Below are 18,382 nucleotides of genomic sequence, written 5' to 3' on the forward strand. Positions count from 1 at the left end.
ACAGCAAATCCCCTGTGTGTTTTTAAGAGGTGTCCACAGAACTATTAGCCAAGTGTTCACTGTGTGTGAAAGGGCTTGGGAGGAGGAATTCAGGCAGCCTGCAGATGCTAGAAAAGGCAGAAGGAATGCAGCCCTCAGTCTTGGTTGCAGGATTCCCAGGTTCTGGAAATGAAAGATGTAAATTTGTGAGGCTCTGCGTCTCTAAGGTCATGGTAATTTTTCCATGAGCTGTAGCTAAGGAAACCAAGTGCTGTTACCATGCCCACACTGGCTCCCACTGTACCACAGAAGCCCCAGAGGCGTTTCTTCCACCCTAGACAATGTTTGAATAAACTGTCTTAAGAGAGGAGCAAATGTAAGTTTTTCAAGATGGGTGCTTATTTTGTTATATTTATGGTCTCCTTGTCTTTGAGGTTAGATCCAAGGCTATACACTTCCCTCTTTGCACAGCTTTGGATTTTACAGAGCTTCTCCCTTAACAGATCATTCTCCTTGATGAAGCCACTGCCTCCATGGACTCCAAGACGGACAGCCTTGTTCAGAGCACCATAAAAGAAGCCTTCAAAAGCTGTACAGTGTTGACCATCGCCCATCGCCTTAACACGGTCCTCAACTGTGACCTTGTCCTGGTCATGGAAAATGGGAAGGTGCAGGAAGTTCTGCTTGGCATCACCCTCTCAAAGGCTTCCCGGGTTAGGGCTGCTTGGTGTGTACATTTTTCTTTTTTCTTTTTTTCCTGAAAACGTCCGTTCTTCTCTGATTTTCAGGTGATTGAGTTTGACAAGCCTGAAGTCCTTGCCGAGAAGCCCGACTCTGCGTTTGCGATGTTGCTAGCCGCAGAAGTTGGGCTGTAAAGTTCCCTTAGTTGATTGGAGAGGCGGCAATGGATGTGGGAGAGCAGAAGCCTGGAGGCGGAGCCATGCCGACTGGGCCACAGCCCCTCCCACCCATGGAGGGCGGGCTGAGCTGGGGCTGAGACCCGTCCCTTGCTCTTCCAGTCACCTCCCTTGGCTCGCTCAGGGCTGGTTCTGGATGGTGAAGAGTGCAGACAAAGCTGAAGGTTTGCAAGCTGCCTCTCACCTCTGAAAACCCCAAAGGTCCCTGGTGTGTCCCCACCACACTACATAACGCCTGAGAATTGGAACATTCTAACTTTCTGTCAAAAACCAGTTAAAGCAAACAACATGAGAAAATGCCCAAAGCTGTAGGCAACCGGACTCCTCGCTCCTGTTACCAGACAAGGAGAGAGAAGGGTTTTCTTTCTGTTTAATTTCATTTCGCTTTTAGCTGACGATGTGACAAGCAGTAACCGCACAGATCTACAGCATGCAAGGCTGATGATAGTGTTTGGCATGAGATTTTTTTTTTCTAAAGAAATCATATTGTATGTTGCAGTTGATCTGTTAAAAGACCCAGAAAGCAAAACACTGGGGTTTCTGAATAAATGACATTTTTGTATCTTCTTTATCGGTCATTAAAATGCAATAAGAAACTAAATGACCCTGAAATGCTGCCTTGCAATTATTTTCCTGACGATGTCTGTCTTTGAACTATTCCTTCTCACGGACCCCCACTGCCGTCTCCTTTGGCTCAATAATGAATCTATACAGTTGTTCACCAACCTCAAGGTTTTCTATGAGGTTCATAGGAAGGGCCTACCCGGCAGCCCCAGTGTGGGTACTGCTAACTCAGAGTGGCATTTGCCACTCATGGGGATTGAAGGCCCTCTTTATATTTCTGGTGAGGACGACAGATTCTTGTGATGTGTCATGAGGTCCCCTGCACCTTCTCTCTAGCCCTAAGCCACACGTTAGGTCCAGCATGCAGCAGTGTGCTCAACAATGCTCCTTCAGAGTGTTGGCTACACACTACCCAGTTCCTTGCAAAGGTGGAGAAAGACGCTGTCTGGAGCTCAGGAGTAGTCAGGAAACGCTTGACTGGGGCGAGAGAAACCCTACAATACTGTAAGCAGCGTTTTAACGGGACTTCCTGACGGGAGTTTGGAAGACCAGAATGCCAACAGAAATGAGGACAGTAGAGGCTCAGCTTATGAAAGTTCAGAGGAGAACTAGGCTAGAGGCCGTTCATGTGGCTTTAGCAAATTATGTTGCTGAATTCTACCTGTGCCCTGAGAACTCAGGTGAGGCTAGATCAGGAAGTAATGGCTGCCTTGTTTAGTGGAAGCGAGTTGAAGAAAGTGTAGCATCAGGCTGTGGCATGGCTACTGGTCACTGCTCTGAGAAAGAGCAACAAAAATGGAGCAGAAAGGCATGAAAAAAACAAAATCGTGCAGGTTGGTGGGAGAAAGGAGTGAGTTCAAACGTGGAGACAAGGCAACTGAGAAAGCAGATGAATTATTAAGGAAATGGCACCAGGAAACACAAGTCTATGCTCTGCATGGATACGCTTAAAAACGAGAAAGTAAAAAATAAGAAAAGAATGAAAGACAAAAAGAAAGGAAGGGAGGAAAGAAAGGAAAGATGCCCCAAGAGCAAGGTCCAACCGTCAAAAGCTCAGCCTTGGAAAAACAAAATTCATCTGAAAGGGGAGGGCATGAATTGAAAAGGGTGTTGAAAGGGTTCCCTGCTCAAAAGCAACTGCCCAGGGAAGTGTTTCCCTAGGATCAAGACACGGAGGCCACTGAAACCGTGGCCCAAAGGGGCCAGGCTGTATCTAGAGCAGGCAGCAGAGCTTGGCAAGGTTGTCCACCTGGTACGGTTTTCTATCACTGAAGGGAGTCAGGAAGAAACGCGAGGAGGAACACTGTCATTGACTTGTCCTCTGTGTTGCTTTCTGTAGCTTTCTTATATAGCCCAGGCCGCCTGCCTAGGCAAGGTGCTGCCCACAGAGAGTTGGGCTCTTCTGTATCAATCATCCATCAAGAACATCCCTCACAGACCGGGCCTCTGGCCAATCTGATCAAGGCAATTCCATAACCGAGGTCCCCTCCCCCTCTCCAGATGGCTCTAAGTTGTGTCGAGTTGACAGTAAAAACTAGCCAGCACAGCACTGTATATTTAGTGAAGCTATGCAACTTTATTTTATTTTATAGGAGCTCAGAGTTAAGGGAGTGCCTTGAATCTCTGAAAAGTTGGACTTTGAACTTTGAAGCAGTGTTGTAATTGTTAAAATGTATGGGGCCTTTGGAAGCGGAAGTGAATGCGTTCCGCATAATGAAATGACAGGGGGCCTGTGGGGACCAAGGATCAAAGGAGCATCAAGCCGGCAGGACAGATTTGTGATGGTTAATGTCATCAGCTTCACAGGGTATCTAGGAGGCGAACCTCTGGGTGTGACAGCGAAGGGGTCCCTAGGTCGAGTTAATTGAGGAAGAAAGACCTTAAATGCAGGTGGCACCGACCCATGGGTTGGGATCCTGGGCTGAACAGAAAGCGGAAATGCTCTGCACTGTAGTTTACCATCTCTCTGCGCTCTGGCTTCTCCGACTGGTGCTTTCTGCTTCCATGTGTCTCCCATCCACCCTTACGTACCATATCCCTCTTAAGTTACTTCTTGTTAAGGTGTTTTGGCAACTAATACCCAATCCAACGGCCAGTGTGGCAAAGGCTGGGCTGGTATGGTTTACCTACCATTCTGCATCCTGTGTGCAGACAGGCCTCAGGCTAGCCTAGAGAGGAGGCCCATGCGGTTGGCCCCAGATGGAGGTCTTGGTCTAGTGTGTTAAAAGCCCTTTTCCAGGCATTTCCAGCTAATCCTGCCGTCAGCAGTTTGGGGTACCCTCAAAAGGATGTGGCTGAAAAACACACAAGTGAGATGAGTCCTTTCGTGGGCAGCTGTATGGCCACTGCAGCCCTCCTGTGAAGGGACATTTTGTTTTTGTTTTTTCAGTTTTTCTTTTTGGTTTTTTTTTTGAGGCAGGGTTTCCCTGTGTAGCCTTGATTGTCCTGGACTCACTTTGTAGACCAGGCTGGCCTCGAACTCACATCGATCCGCCTGCCTCTGCCTCCCGAGTGCTGGGATTAAAGGCATGTGCCACCACCGCCGGGCATTGAAGGGACATTTATATCATCAAACATAGCCACAGGGCTCTGGGACAGGTTGCAGTTTCTTGATTGACAATCTGACTTGGCTATCCCTGGTGGCCATGGGAATCCCTGCCAGTCATCCATGTAACGCGGAGGAAGGATGCTTGAGTTTCCTCTAGCCCTGTCAGAGTCAGTCTGACAATCTGTCTGTGACTTCAAGGAAGGCTTGTCACAAGGACCAGGGCAGGCTGCTCACTCAGACTTTGTGAGCGATGACTCACCTTCAGCTGCTCCTTCCCGCCCGTGCACTTCCGGTTGTGCCGGCAGGAGAGAATACTGATATTGATCCTGATGTTTACCCCTGCAGTGTGCCAGACACCATGAGAAGCAGTTTCTCACGACTCATTTCATCTCAGCCTTAGCTCACCCCGTGAAATGCAAGGCGAGGCTTCCTGAGGAGAGGAGCTTGACTCCAGGCACACAGGGAGCAAGGGACAGGGAGGTAGCATTTGAACCTTGGCCAAACTCACTCCGGGGGGAGGGGGCTTTTGTTCCTAAGCCCTCTTGCTCATTCTCCTGGGCCTGCTCAGAGACAGTGACGATTGTCAGCATCACATTGTTTGTGGGGATGGGGTGGGGGGGAGCGGGGAACGTCTAATAATGTAGTTGTTGGCGTATAGAGCATGGGATAGTTTCCACGAAAGCGCTTGACCTCTGTCACTATCACTGAAATGTCATCCAGGGTTGGATTATGTTGAGCAGCCTGTGGTCTTCAGAGTCGGAAAGGTCTACTGAATCCTTACTTTTCTCTGAGGGCCATCTACCTGCCATGGTCAGGCGTTTATGTCTCTTGTGTGTTGAAACCTAAGCAGAAGCACAGTGATATGAAGCTCCCTGGCTTGTAGGGAGATTGGACTATAAGGGCAGAGACCTCCTCACGTGTGGGAGTAGTGACTATACGAGAAAAGGTTGACAGAGCTGGCCCACCACTCTCACCATGGAGGACACAGGAAAGTCAACATCCATGAAGTAGATGGTCCTACCAGGGACTATTTTCCAGTCCCAGAACTAGGAGAGATCAGTCTATGGTGTTTTGTTATAACAGCACGAGCAGTACTAGCACTGTAGTCCTGATGGGGAAACTGAGGCAGTAACCAAGATCGCCCTACCACTGGAACTTGAATACCAAGCCAGCTGATCCTAAAACCTACTTTAGTCCTTACCTCTCTTATTGCTGTTTTGAAATACATGGCAGAAATAGTTAAGGGAGGAAAGACTTAGTTGGGGTCCCAGCCTGTCACTGTGTGGGAGGCATAGCGGAGCATCTTAGTTCACCCCCCAGCAGGCCAGGGAACAGAGGACAGGAAAGGGGAAGAAATTAATTGGCAGGGATAACATGTCCCTGAAGACCAGTCCTAGTGACCTACTTCCTGTGGCTTTGTCCCTTTCTGGGTTCCTAGAACCTCCTAAAATAATTGCTGCACCACCTGAGAGGGCAAAGCAATCAAACCCTGAGCCCCCTGGGGGATGTTATAGCCACACTGTAGCATCTGCACTGTCAAATCTTATCTGTTATTGCTGCCAGCTTGAGACCTTTAGGTGACAAAACCCACAGCACTCAGGGATGGAAAGCCTATGTATTGGTCAGGCTCAGTATTGCTGCAGTAACAAATGACCCCCCATATCCCGATGGCCTATTTCTTGTTCATCTGACGTGTCTATGAGAGGCCAGAGATGTTTGTCCTTTACCCTCTTCACTGTTAAGGGTCAGGTTGACCGAGCAGCTTCTGCCCAGAATATTGCCAGTCTTGCAGCAGAGGACAGGTGGGTGTGGGGATCAGAAGCCGTATCTGTCACTTTAGCCCACATTTCATGGGCAACACAAGTCACATGGCCACTCCTGAGCCACTTCAACATATGGTGCATGCTCCGTCTGCAGGAGGGAGCGCCATGGGTTTCGGAAGCCTAGCACGCAGGAGGTTGTACAAGCGGTCCTCTTCTTTGGAGTGGTAGCAAAGGGTCCAGGCAGTATCACTGCCTACCTCAGGCTGGGTTTGGGTCTTGGTTCTGCTACTGTGTGACTCTCCTCTGGGCTTCCTTTCTCTGAGCCGAGGAAAAGGGAGGTTTAGCTGTGCGGTTATATCTTTTCAGCCTTGACTTTCAATTTAGGAGAAACGAGGACACTTTTCTAGAGCATTAACAATGTAGACATTCAGAGGGCTCAGGGTCCCCTCTCACCATGATCTATTGGTTTCTCAGATGTTAGCTGTATAACGTGGAGCGAAGTTGAGCCAAGTTCCTTCTTTGCCATCTACTTGGATGCTCATTAAGAAATAAGAAGTTCGGTGAGATTTTGTTCTCATTTATCTTGGTGTTTTGGCTTTATAACGCTACGATCCATCTGCCCACTGGGTGATCGTATGCCCAGCGTCATGAATTAAAACCTCTTGCATGTCCTCCATGGATGCCAGCAGAGAGTGGAGGAAGCCACTTACACTGTCATCATAAATCAGTAACAACTGCTCACGATGTGGTTAGTGGTCAGTTATATCCTGTATTTGGGGATAGCTTAGATATAACAGGGCTGCACTGCACAGTGACAGCCACAGGCCAAGTCTAGCCAGTCACATTTTTATAGAAATAAACATTTGTTGGAAAGGATCCAAACTTGTTTTTAGATGCAATCTCTACAGCTGCTTTCCATTCTTTTTTATTATTATTATTAATTTCTTTGTTTTTTCCAGACTCAGTTTCTCTGTGTAGCCCTGGCTTGTCCTGGCACTCACTTTGTAGACCAGGCTGGCCTCAAACTCACAGAGATCCACTTGCCTCTGCCTCTGGAAAGATTTACTTATTTATGTTATGTATACAGTGCTCTATCTGCATGTACACCTGCAGGCCAGAGGAGGGCATCAGATCATATTACAGAAGGTTGTGAGCCACCATGTGGTTGCTAGGAATTGAACTCAGGACCTCTGGAAGAGCAATCAGGCAAAGAGGCCCTTAACCTCTGAGCCATCTCTCCAGGCCCCAATTTGGCTTTTTGTGAAGCCAGTTCACTGACTATTGGTTTGGGCGTGTCAGAGGAAAATGTGCAGGTTGTTGGGGAGGGCTATGGGAGGCTCACGCTCCCTCACCTGGCCTGCCTGGGGTTTTTGAAGCTGGTTCAGCTACCTTGTGAACATGGAGCAATCCAACAGGCCCTTGCTTGTGACACTGATGAGCTGATCACCAACCACACAGTCACCCTACATCCAGCCTTGTTATGAGAACACGTTCTCCCTTGCTCAGTCCATCTCGGGTTAGACTTTGTGGAACCTGCAGCCCCAAGTAGCATAAACAACGCAGCAGGCTCAGGCTGTCTCTTCTTGGACTTGGCTGCTCTTGACCAGAGGAAAAGAGATCCATAGCCCCTAATCTGTAGTTAAATCTGACTCCCTCCAACTTAGATGTGGCCTAAAGGGGCATAAATTTAACATCCACTCACAGCTCACCTGGCATTTCCATATTGCCCATCTCCTGCTGGGCCCTCCCTCGCTGCCCCGGGTCTGAGAGACTGAGCTCAGTGTGTCCCGTGTTCAAGTGTACAATTCTGATGTTGGCCCAGGATCACTGGTAAAGCTGTGAGGAGTCTGTCATTCTTTGCTAGGAGCTGGGATCACATGGGCCAGTACAGCATGATTTAAAGTGAATTGAAAAATGCAAGAGGCCAGTTTCGGGTCAGATGGACGATCAAAGAAATCACTTTTCTTTTGGCTCTGTGCGGAAGGTCACCTCTGGGCGAGGCTTAAATGGAGCACTAAGATCTTCAAATAAATGCTGCTCTCCACAGAGCGGGCCAGCATGATGTCACTGCGTGCAGCTCATGGCTCCTGATGAAGAGCTGTAGTGGGAGCAGGACGAAAGGGCCAAGCCAAGCCAGCTCTCGGCATTTTAGCACAAGACACGGCCAGGCTGGGCCCGACCCTCTGCTATTTGGGGCATCTGGATCTTCCAGCCTCCCTCACCTGGCTAGAAATACGCCCACAGAAACCTAAGCTTAGGCCGTGGCAGATTTCTTGAATAGCTTCTACGTTTTTCTTGTGAAATACATAGAGCATTGAATCAATCGTTTTTAGGTATGCAGCAACACTAAGTTTATTTCGCTGTGCAGACATGTTCAGAACCTTTCAATCTTCGCGCACTGAAACCCTGCCCCCATTAAACGTCCCCTTTGGGCTGTGCCTTGAAGGCTCGAATCAGATGGCGGGGAGTGCTGGAATTGGATCCCATGCTTTCGTTTTGAGAGGTGGGCCCCTTTAGAAGTGAGGGGGCCAGCAGGTGACACCAAGGTCTTCCCCAACAAGGAAGCCTCTAGTGGATGTGCTCTTTGACCTGGGACATCCTGTCCGAATTATGAGCTGAATAAACATTTATTCTTTGTAAAATGCTCATTTTCTGGCATTTAGTTATAGCTATAGAAAAAAACTTGGCTGTTTTATACTTCTGTCCCCATGAACTTGAAGTCTAGTTGCTCATAAAAGCTGAATCCTTTTACACCTGGCTTATTTCAGTTAGCAGAGTCTCTTTAAGGTTCCCTTAACTGGGCATGTGTCAGAACGTCTTCTCTTTCCCAGGCTATCCTGACCATTGGTTAGTGAAGCTGTGAGTTTTGACTTGTATTTCCTTGATGACTAGCAGCAATACACATGGTTCCCAGCCCCCATGCCGCCTCGCAGGTTTGTTGACTTTGCATTTCTTTTAAAGAGAAATTGCAGGCGGCATCCCTGAATAAGCGTTTTCATGGTGTCAATTCGAGGGAGGCCTATTATTAGGTTTTTAAAAAAACAGCTCATGCACAGCGGGCATGCTGGTCCAGGCATCCAGGAGGCAGAGGAAGTGGGACCACAACTTTGGGCTATGCTGGGATACAGAATGATAGATATGTTGCCTCCAAGAGGAAAAACAAAACAAAACAAAAAGCCCAAACAAACCAACAACTAACCAGCATGAAAAACAGCCTCACGGAGGAACCAGTGACTCTTGGCTTTACTTGAAGAGATGATTTGCCAGCCCCCTCGACACCCAGCTGATAAGTGGAGGAACTTGAATTCTTAGCATGGAGACGGCTCTCTAACCTGGAAACTGGGCCTCAGAAAGCCAAAAACAGTCCCAAGATCATCCAAAGGCTGGCAGGGAGGGGGGATTCCTAGCTTCCAGTTTAGGAGCTTCCTCTGTCTCAGACTGCTCCCTAAAAGGGAAAAACAAAAACAAAAACAAAAAACTATAAACCCCTCACAATTCTTCTCTTAAGGCAACCTATCCTATTAAATAAATGACTTTTAGCTGTCAAAGCGCATATAGTAAAATGCCAGGGGATGGCTAAAGCTATTCCTTTATTCCAAGCATTCATTATTTATTCACTCATGCAGTATTTTGCTTGATCGTTTGCTTTCCTGATCCTGCCTTGTGCCTTCATTTTTAAAAGGAGCTACGAGGCAGGAGACGGAGCCCTGTGGCAGAGTGCTGGCCTAGTGTACACAAGGTCCTGTGTTTGATTCCTGGCGCTGCTAAATAAATAAGCAATCAGATAGATAAGTGAGGGCTAGAAGACACAGGATTCTGGAAAGGAGTGGCATCTTTGTGGCTGAGGAGGTCTGGGAAAGCCTGCTCCTGCTTGAGAGAAGCACTGAAGAAGACTGGGAAGCCTGGTGGAAGGAGACAGCGAGAGACTATCTGAGAAGGGCTGAGGACTTCCTGGAAAAGCTTCAGCCATTCCTCTGTCTCCAAACACAGTTGTTAGCCAACGACTTAGGTACAGGCTGTGGTGGGAGGGCAGTTTGTTGGGGCCCAGTTAACGCAGTAGATTACAAGAGCCCATTAGCAATAAAGAAAATCTGGCCAAGGTAAAGCCCAGATAATTCCCCTGTCCCCTTCCGCACCCCCCCCCCCCCACTATCCCCCCTCAGATCCAGCAAAGGTCCAGGAGAGGCAATCAAGACCAGTCACACATCTCAGGACATTTTGTGCAGTCACACACTAGAATTGTATTTGCCAATCCTTAATGGTGCATGCCACCCCTGTGGAGCAAGAAACTCTTTTCTAGCTTGCGGTAGAAAGACTGGCGAGCCAAATCCCCTCTGGGCCCTGCAGCCATTTAAACCATTTTCTGCTTTGACTCAGCAATGACTGAATCAAAGATCATCTGCATAGCAGGATCAGTTAGGAAACATTGGGCGGCTCTAGGCAGAGAGCGCATTTGGCTTGGTAACCAAATGGATTGTTTGAAGTGGTCATAATGGGGACTACAGTCCTCATTAAATCCCTCGGTTTTCTCTGATGTAAGGATTTTAGAGCCAAGTGTCCTCATTCTAAGCAAAGCCGACACTATCTCTGTCTGGACTGGTGCACTGGAGCCTGGGAAGCCTGGAACCGGACAGAAGGCGTGGACTTGACCATTCCAGCAAACACTACGAGGGGCCCGCTGCTCCACTCTGCTCTAGAGTGCTTCAGTGTACGCCTGCTCTCGGCAGCTGGGGATCTTTAATTCTTCCCAGTGGCCTGCTGGATTGCCTGTAGCTAAGGGGAGGCAGCAGTCCTAAACACTCCATTTCCTGCAGGACACCCTGGGCAGAATGTTTTCGTTCCTGAATTTGGGAATAATTGCGTAGTGTGATTTTTCACTTCAGACTCCTCTGTGGGTTCAGGCTAATTAGCCCTAGAACACTACACTGAAACTATTCTCCTCCTAGAATTTTCATCTTCCTCTTCCTTGTCCTGCAGTGCCCCTGATCCTTCCAATTTTATATTCCGAGAATACCTCCTTGATAAATTATGAGCATATAAATATCAAGTATATTTCTGGGAACTCTGTCATGTCATGGAGGTGGGGAGGGAGTCAAAGAAATCCACTCTCCAGCTCACACCCACCATTTTCAAGTTTCTAGGACCTTGAGGACTAACTACCAACTCTCTGCCCTCACGCTTGAAGCTGGACTGCTGACGCTACCAACTTTCCCCAGAGTGGGCCTGGGGTCTAAACCAGGCCAAGGGGGAAATGTCTCATCTCTGTGGCATCATGAAAAGGTTTGGGATGGACCTATGACCCAAGCTGTGCTGTCTGTCAAAAACAGATCTTAGCTGGCACTAAGCAGGGGAGATGAATCACCCCTTTTGGATAGTGGGTAAATTAGACTCTTTTAGAAGCTTTAAGATTCTAGATGCCTCTTTTAATGTCACAGGGTTGCAGTCCGTTTAAGAATGAGGCCAACACAGGAGAAAGCACGGCGGAGAAAAATGGGACGTTGTCACTGTGTACCTTGGGCTTCCTTCCTCTCTCAAAAGATAGTGCCCTTGTTATTGTAGATGTGATAGCGTGCTTTCCATCACTATAACAAAATGCCGGAGGCGATCAACTAGCAAAAGGAAAATGTTTACTTTGGCTTATCACCTTGAAGCTTCTGGTCCGTGATTGGTTGGTTGTGTTGCTTTGGGCTGGGGAGGTATGACCGAACAGAATTGTTCACTTAATGGTTTGGAAACCACAACAGAAAAAGGTAGACAGAGAGAGACCACACATCTATAGGCTCCTTCAAAGACACACCCTCAATGACCTAAAGACCCCCACTGGGCCCTGCCTCTAAAGGGTCGTTCACTCTCAACACTGTCACTCTATTAACTAAACCTTTTACATACTCCTTTAAATATGTAAAGCTCCTTTAAGACACTCAAGAGCCAGACTGCAGATTTGCTGCTGTTGGTCTGTCCAAGGATGCTCACTCATGGTGACCCTCAGAGCTTGCTGGCTCCATCCCCGCATAGCAAATCCCCTTACAGTGGCAGAGCATGTGGTTTTGTACCCTGAATGAAGAAAGGGACCCTCCCTGGATGCTCAGGCTAGCTCATGGGGCCAGGATGCAGTCTCAGGGTCAAGCTTCCCTCTGCATCCTTGTTTATATATAGTTCAGTCCCAGAGGCGTTGCGTAAGCTGCTAGAGTGTCCCCAAAGTCTTGCCATTATCAGACACTGTTTTAAAAATCTTATTCGGATTTTCCCATTGATTCTCAGAGCAGTGCAGTGAGTGTGTGGGCTTTGCTGATGGGTGAGGGTGCTGTGCTGGCATCTGAAGTCGGGTTCAAGAGACACTTACGGAATAAATAGTTAAGGTTCGAGTATGAAATGTCCCCCATGGGCTCAGACAGTCAGCACTTGTTCCCCCGTAGGTGAAGCTATTTTGGGTGATGGTGGTAAATTCAGGAGGTAGGTAGGGCGTAGCTGGAGGAAGGTTGTACCCGGTCTCTAGTCTCATTCTCTCTGCTCCCTGGACATATGAGGTGATTTACTCTGCTCCTCTGTACTCTTCACTCGGAGATGCTTACGTGGTCCAGACACAATAGAGTTCGACGTAATGGGTTGAAGCCCCTGAAACAATGAGCTGAAACAAATCGGCCCTCGAGCTATGTAAGGTGAGGTATTTTTTTTTTATCGCTACAGCACAAAAGTAACTCACACAATTACCCCTGAATGGAAGCTTGTTTGCCTCTCTCCACGTGAGGGCTGGAGGGCAGCACCACGTATGAGGAAGAATCCTTACCAGACAGTAGGCCTGACTTATCTTGATCCAGACTCTGGATGCAGGAACAATACATTTCTATTTTTCATGAATTATTTATTTATTTTAACAGGCCTGGGCAGAGAAGCACAAAGGCACAGGCAGGTTCAGTAATGCAGCAAAGAAGCTCACATTTTAAAAAACACCATGGACTGTTTTCTGTGCTTTTACATCTCTGTTTTTCTCCCGTACCACAACAATTACTTGAACTGGGGCTTATCATCCTTCATTTAGTGTTTATAAACGTAAATCAGAAGAAGTTAAAATAAGTTGCCCGTAGCCAAACATCTCCAAGTCAGCCTTCGCTCATGGAGCAGCAAAGGCTTGGAAGTGAAAGGAGCTTGGAAAGCATGTGGCTCCCACAGCATCTTTTAACTACAGAGACATTTGTATAAAAGGAAGCTGAGCGGCTTGGGGTCTAACTGATCCCCCCCCTTTTTCCCCTTCCCATACCCATGCATTCTCGACTCCCTCCTGAAAACGACTTTCGCCTGAATCCGTAGGCACAGAGGACCCTTGATAGCCACAGTCACCTCTGATGAGTTGGACAGACGCCGGCGTGTAATGGTTAACATTCCCTGTTAATTTCCCTGGGCCCAGCATCACCTAGAAGATCCTCTGTGTGCGTCTAAGGGCGTGTCTAGAGAGGGTTAACCTAGGAAGACCCACTCTGAGTGTGGACAGCACCATCCCATGCGCTGTGGGCTCACACAGAATAAAAGAGGGAAAAGAGAAAGACAGTACAGAACTCTCTCTGTCTCTCCCTCTCTCTTCCCTCTCTCCTTCTCTCCCTCCTTCCCTCCTTCCCTCCTTCTCTCCCTCCCTCCCTTGTTCTGTCTCAGTCTCTCCCAGCCCTCTCTTCTTTCCCTGTCTCCCTCCCTCCTCCCCTCTCTCTGCTTCCTGGACTACCATGATGTGAGCTTCTCTGCTCTGCCACCTCCTCCCAATCATGGTGGACTGAATCTTCTGAAACCGTGAGCCGAAACAAACACTTCCCATCTTGAGGAGTTTTGTCACGTATTTTTGGTTATAATGCCAGCGAGTACATAACACACAGCTCACCCTGAAATGTCAAAAGGATTTTAAAGTTTTCCTGGCATTTTAAGGAACAGAAGGCCAAGGAGAGAGGCGGGGGCGCTATCGTGAGATCAACATCTCCAGGGGACCACAATAAGGGCTCCGACAGCACAGAGCAGATGACTCCCGTCTTCCTCTGCCCGGTATAGACTAGGAGACCCCATGAGAGAGTTGAGTGGAGTATCCCATCAGTCAGACAGACCCCGCCCCCATTGTTAGCAAGCAGGATCATAGAGACTGTAGCCAAGGTGAGTGGGTAAGAAAAGGTCAGAGAGAAACAATGTAACTGAAGCTTAATGCGCAGTAGATCCGGAGAAAGGAGAGGAAGCCACCAGAAGCAGCGGGAAGCCCAGCATCCAAGGCAGTTGCCACTCTCTCTCTCCCCTCTGAAAAGTGAACATATGTGGGTGGACAGACATCTCCCGAGTCAGTCTGTAGCGCACGTTAGAATTCATGAAGGCAGTAGCATTGAAATTCATTGCATTAATAAGCCCAAGCAGAAAAATGAGCTAAATTGACTTTCAAAAATGAGTCCAAGCTAGGGCAGAAAGAAGCTGCCTAGGATGATAGGTGGGCGGGAAGAGGTGACAGGGAGAAGGTGGGAGACACTGGGAAAGGATGACCCAAAGCCCTTCCTCTGAAGCCCGCGGGGGGACAGCAATCTTAGAGACTCGCTAGCTGATTAAGTGGAAGCACGGAACGTGGCAGTAATGCAAAGAATTGGCACCAGGGAGAATAAGACTGAAAACAAAAGAAAATGTGAGCAGGAACTGAGTGAGGCGCCACATCATCATGCTTTCCAGCTCATCTCGGAGGAAGAGTCCCTGAGGTCAGATCTCCTCTGAGGGTAGGGAGGCACTGCCCAGCCACCGTGGCACCTGTGCTACTGATGCTGACTATACTGTACTAGGGGATGAGTGCCAGGACCGGCCAGGCTGGCCCTAAAACATTTCCTTGGAGAAACAAATGGATCACTAGGGCTTCCGGTCCTCCAGGTCTCTCACAGTTTCCTGTCAGTTCATTGAAGCCAGAGCCATCGATCCCAGGCCAGACAGTATGGTTTGGTGGCTCCCATTCACCACCAGATAAGGGAGGAGATTGCTATTCCTACCTGTCAAGTCCACAGGCCACCAGACACTCCAGCTACCTCTCCATCACCACCCCTACCCCTGGCTGGAAAGTGAGGGACTTTTGCAACTCCCTTGTAGCTTTTTGTAAGGCGTAAATGAGTGACATATCAACGTGGAAGAAGCCTTCTGAACCCTTCTAGATGATTCCTTCACTCCGGCCACAGATGACATCTTAAAGTGGCAGAGTCCCAACCCCCTAGGCTTATGAGTAGGCACATGAAGAATTCTCTCTTCTCCTTCTTCCTCCTACTGATGACTGACAAGACGCATGACTAAGAAACACATTTTTGGCAGGTGAATTCCCAACTTGCAAAGAGTGATCTCTGTTGGGTTGAGACTTGGTATGAGTAGCTTGGCCCAACATATTCTGGTCAAAAGCATTGCCTAGCAAGCGCCAGCCGCTAGCCACGCTGGCGCCCCAAAAAACAATCATGACATCAGGAAACCCTCAAGACTTGATTATTTAAATCCAATAGGTATCTACGGGGATGCTACTAAGTTCTGAGCATTGTGGTTCACTGGGTCACTGAGATGATGGAGATCCAGAACTTTCCTTATCATCTGGACAGCAGGTTTACAGAAAACACACTAATGATGCTGTGTGAGAAGGTTTTATATAAGCTCTAGAGAGCGTCATGTCAGAAGCCTGAGGGTGTGGAAGGGTCAAGAAGACCTGTGCAGAAGTAGCATCCTTTGAGTCGTCTTTGGAGGCAACATACTAAGTGAAGCAGGCTTGGGGGACATTCAAGACTAGGATTGCAGAGGATTGGAGCCTCTTCTCTATGCCTTTCCTACATCAACACCCCCCTTACAGACTCTTGAAAATCACCTCTGCCATCTTCCTTCTTGGAAGCCTTTCCCACCTCTGTGCTCCCCCTCCCCCTCCCCCTCCTTTCTGCCTCTGGGAACACCTGAGTGCCTGTCCTAATAGCATTTTCTCATTATTCCCCATCTTCCCTGCTGTACTGGGGCAGACGCTGTCACTGCATTTCCAGAGCCCAGCAGCAACACTGTCCTATAATAGCGTCTAACGTATATCTGAAAAGCTAAGTAAGAAGGGGAGCAAACCAGCTAAAAGCAACTGAAAATTTCATCCCAGATCTAAAGGATTCTGGGTTACGTGGCTTCAGTCTCTAGAAATAACAAAGAGGTAAGGAAGGGCTACCCAGGCAGCAGCCAGGGATGTAGCCCATTTGGGAGAGCTCAACTGAGCCAGGAAAGGACCTTTAAAGTTCAAAGAGGAGCAGACGTTCACTATGGTCATGCGGGTCCCACAGCCTATTGACTGTGTCAAACTGTCAGTGTGTTGGCTGTTGACCAGAAAACTATTTCCTGTCATTTCTAATTTATCTAAGAGTCTCTCTGGATTTCTGGAATTTCTGCTAACCCATTTCAGCTTCTGGGTGGTAAGTTCCAAATGTCACAGTAGTTCCTATTGACACTTCCCCAGCCTGAGACCCAAAACTGATCCCCCTGTCCAGGAATCCACAGCTAATGGATGAGCCCTTGCTGTAGAGCGCGGAGGAGGACCACTGCAAAGTCAAGAGCCAGGAAACACTGGTGCTGAGGTTGCCGGTAAGGAGTGAGGACAGCAGGAAGACAATCTGAAACAGGTTGCTGCTGGAAGTCCCCTGGCCATTAGCGCTGGCTGTTAGCCCCACAGCGTGTCGTGTGGGTGGGTAGAGTGCCTTACGGTCCAAGAGTCTGGATGTACCTCTCTCTGAGTGTAGCTTTAAAAGTTCTGATCCTCAAAAGCCAGCCCCAAGGTGAGTTGGAGGCAGAGAGAATGAAAACCATTTCAAGGTTATCACGCCTGCTTGTGGCTTATGTTTTCCCAAACACAAGGAGCACCAACATAGACCTCACGCACTCTAGCATGTTCCTCTTTTTTTCTCATCCATTTTTCTTAGTTTCTGAAGCATCCTTGCCTCATTTCCCCCCAGCATTCTAAGCCTTGCCCTCTAACTTCTTTTATTTCTCTCACCTGCTCTTTTCTCTAGGTTTTGAGTTTAAAGAGCATGTCTGCCATGCACTTCCCCCTTGGAGGAGCAGAGTGTAGGCTTAGGTGTTTTAAAACCTACTTTATTTAGAATCCTCAAACACTTCTACCTTACTTCTAACCCACTGACCAGAAAAAAAGGGAGAGAGAATGTACCAGGGGCTGTGGACCTGTTTAGATGTAGCTCCTTGTGACAATTCCACTTTGTGTTGTCAGGATATACCAGCAGTCTAGTCCAATGGCAAACACCAAACAGCAGCATCAATCTGTAGTGCTGACACAATCCAGCGGAAACAGCAAGGCTCCACAGAATCAGCACGAGTCAGCAGAAGTGGCCAGAACTAGCCAGGAGTACCATGAACAGTTTTCTGGAACATTTCTCCCTGCGAAGCGAAGACCAGTGAAGCGTTGCATGGCATAATCATGCAAAAGCATCATCTAACTGTCTGTGGGGTTCTATTTACATTCTTTCTAAACATCGTGTGCCCTCTCACAAGACGGTTTCCACAAAAATATCACATGACCCACCTGAGTTTTCTAAGAAACCAGAAACTTCCACTTCAGCAGGGGCCAGCCCAGCTCAGTACCAGGGAGGAAACCAGAAAAGGTTAGGGGCATTCTCCTTAGGAATCTCATATCCTGTCACATAAAATGGTGTGACACAAAGGCCTAGGGAGGCTCAAACATGTGTCTGGTATGTCCATACAGAATTCTCTGAACCTGCTATGGACCATCATAGAGGTTGCCTACGACAACTCATCACAGTGTTCCAGAAACCCTTTCCATGTCCTAGGGGCAAAGATCCCCCCCCCACCAGCCTACATTGAAATTCAGAGGGTTCCATATGCTGCTGGGGAGGAGAAGCCAAATGTAGCTTTGGCCCACTGTTTCATAGTTAATTTCCCCCCTCATGTCCTCAACCAACTTTATTAATTGCCTGTGACTTGACAGTAGGGCAAATTTTAAGTTTTCCCACTACAAAAATCATCCTGTTTTGAAATATTGCAGGCATTAGTGCATCGCTTGAATACTTACTTCCCAGGCCTGGAATCAATCCTGCTTTAACCAAGTGGTTACGCAAAGGTCCCCCTCCACCTTCGGTTCCTCTCAGATGTTGACTCCTCCAACAGAATTAATTGCTCAGGTATAAAGCATCGTTTTGTTTTTTGTTTTTTGTCAGTCTAGCAGCGGTAGGGGGTTGGTACCACTTCCTCAAAGCAGATGCAAAGCAGGAGGGTTAATTCTGTCACAGCAGCTCAAGTTGTGTGTGAAGTGTGGATTCACAGGGCGTTAGTCTAATTCCCACACCACAACTGAAGTAGGAGGAGTAGAATTCAAAGCAGAAATCACAACAGCAAATAAATCTGTTAGCTGCCCACGCCAGGCCCGTCTCAGCAGGCTGAAACTGAGAGGAAAGTCCCAACTCCACATATTTCCAGAAAGTCCAGTGTTTACCAGCAGATATCTCTCCACATTGATGTCCCAATCCTCTTTTCCATCCTTGGCTTCTTCCCTTTCAGGAACGCTATGACAGGCATCGAGCCATGGTGCCTGGCTGGGCCTGGTGTACATACCTGTAAAGCAAGCTGGCGTAGTTGAA

The 18,382-nt window shown here is 48.1% G+C and overlaps 1 protein-coding gene and 1 long non-coding RNA gene across 8 annotated transcripts in view; one reads left to right on the plus strand and one right to left on the minus strand.

The window, feature by feature from the left end:
• Positions 1-1,485, plus strand: part of ABCC12 (ATP binding cassette subfamily C member 12) — a 66,031-nt gene extending 64,546 nt beyond the window's left edge. For all 3 annotated transcript variants that reach the window (XM_084757002.1, XM_084757003.1, XM_084757004.1), the window contains 2 exons: positions 483-647; positions 768-1,485. In XM_084757002.1, coding sequence (XP_084613128.1) covers positions 483-647; positions 768-854 — 252 coding nt within the window. In that variant the 3' untranslated portion in view covers positions 855-1,485. The remainder of the gene's footprint in view (positions 1-482; positions 648-767) is intronic.
• LOC311583425 overlaps positions 1-17,479 on the minus strand; it is a 35,601-nt gene extending 18,122 nt beyond the window's left edge. For 4 of the 5 annotated variants that reach the window (XR_014774503.1, XR_014774504.1, XR_014774505.1 and 1 more), the window contains exons 1-4: positions 17,311-17,479; positions 16,939-17,165; positions 12,257-12,399; positions 9,104-9,216 (exon numbers count right to left, since the gene is read on the minus strand). This is a non-coding gene — a long non-coding RNA (uncharacterized lncRNA). The remainder of the gene's footprint in view (positions 1-9,103; positions 9,217-12,256; positions 12,400-16,938; positions 17,166-17,310) is intronic. The other variant, XR_014774502.1, reaches the window with a different exon arrangement.
• Positions 17,480-18,382: the final 903 nt, after the last annotated feature.

This window comes from Acomys minous, assembly GCF_964271855.1.
Source record: "Acomys minous genome assembly, chromosome: 14".
Taxonomy (NCBI): domain Eukaryota; kingdom Metazoa; phylum Chordata; class Mammalia; order Rodentia; family Muridae; genus Acomys; species Acomys minous.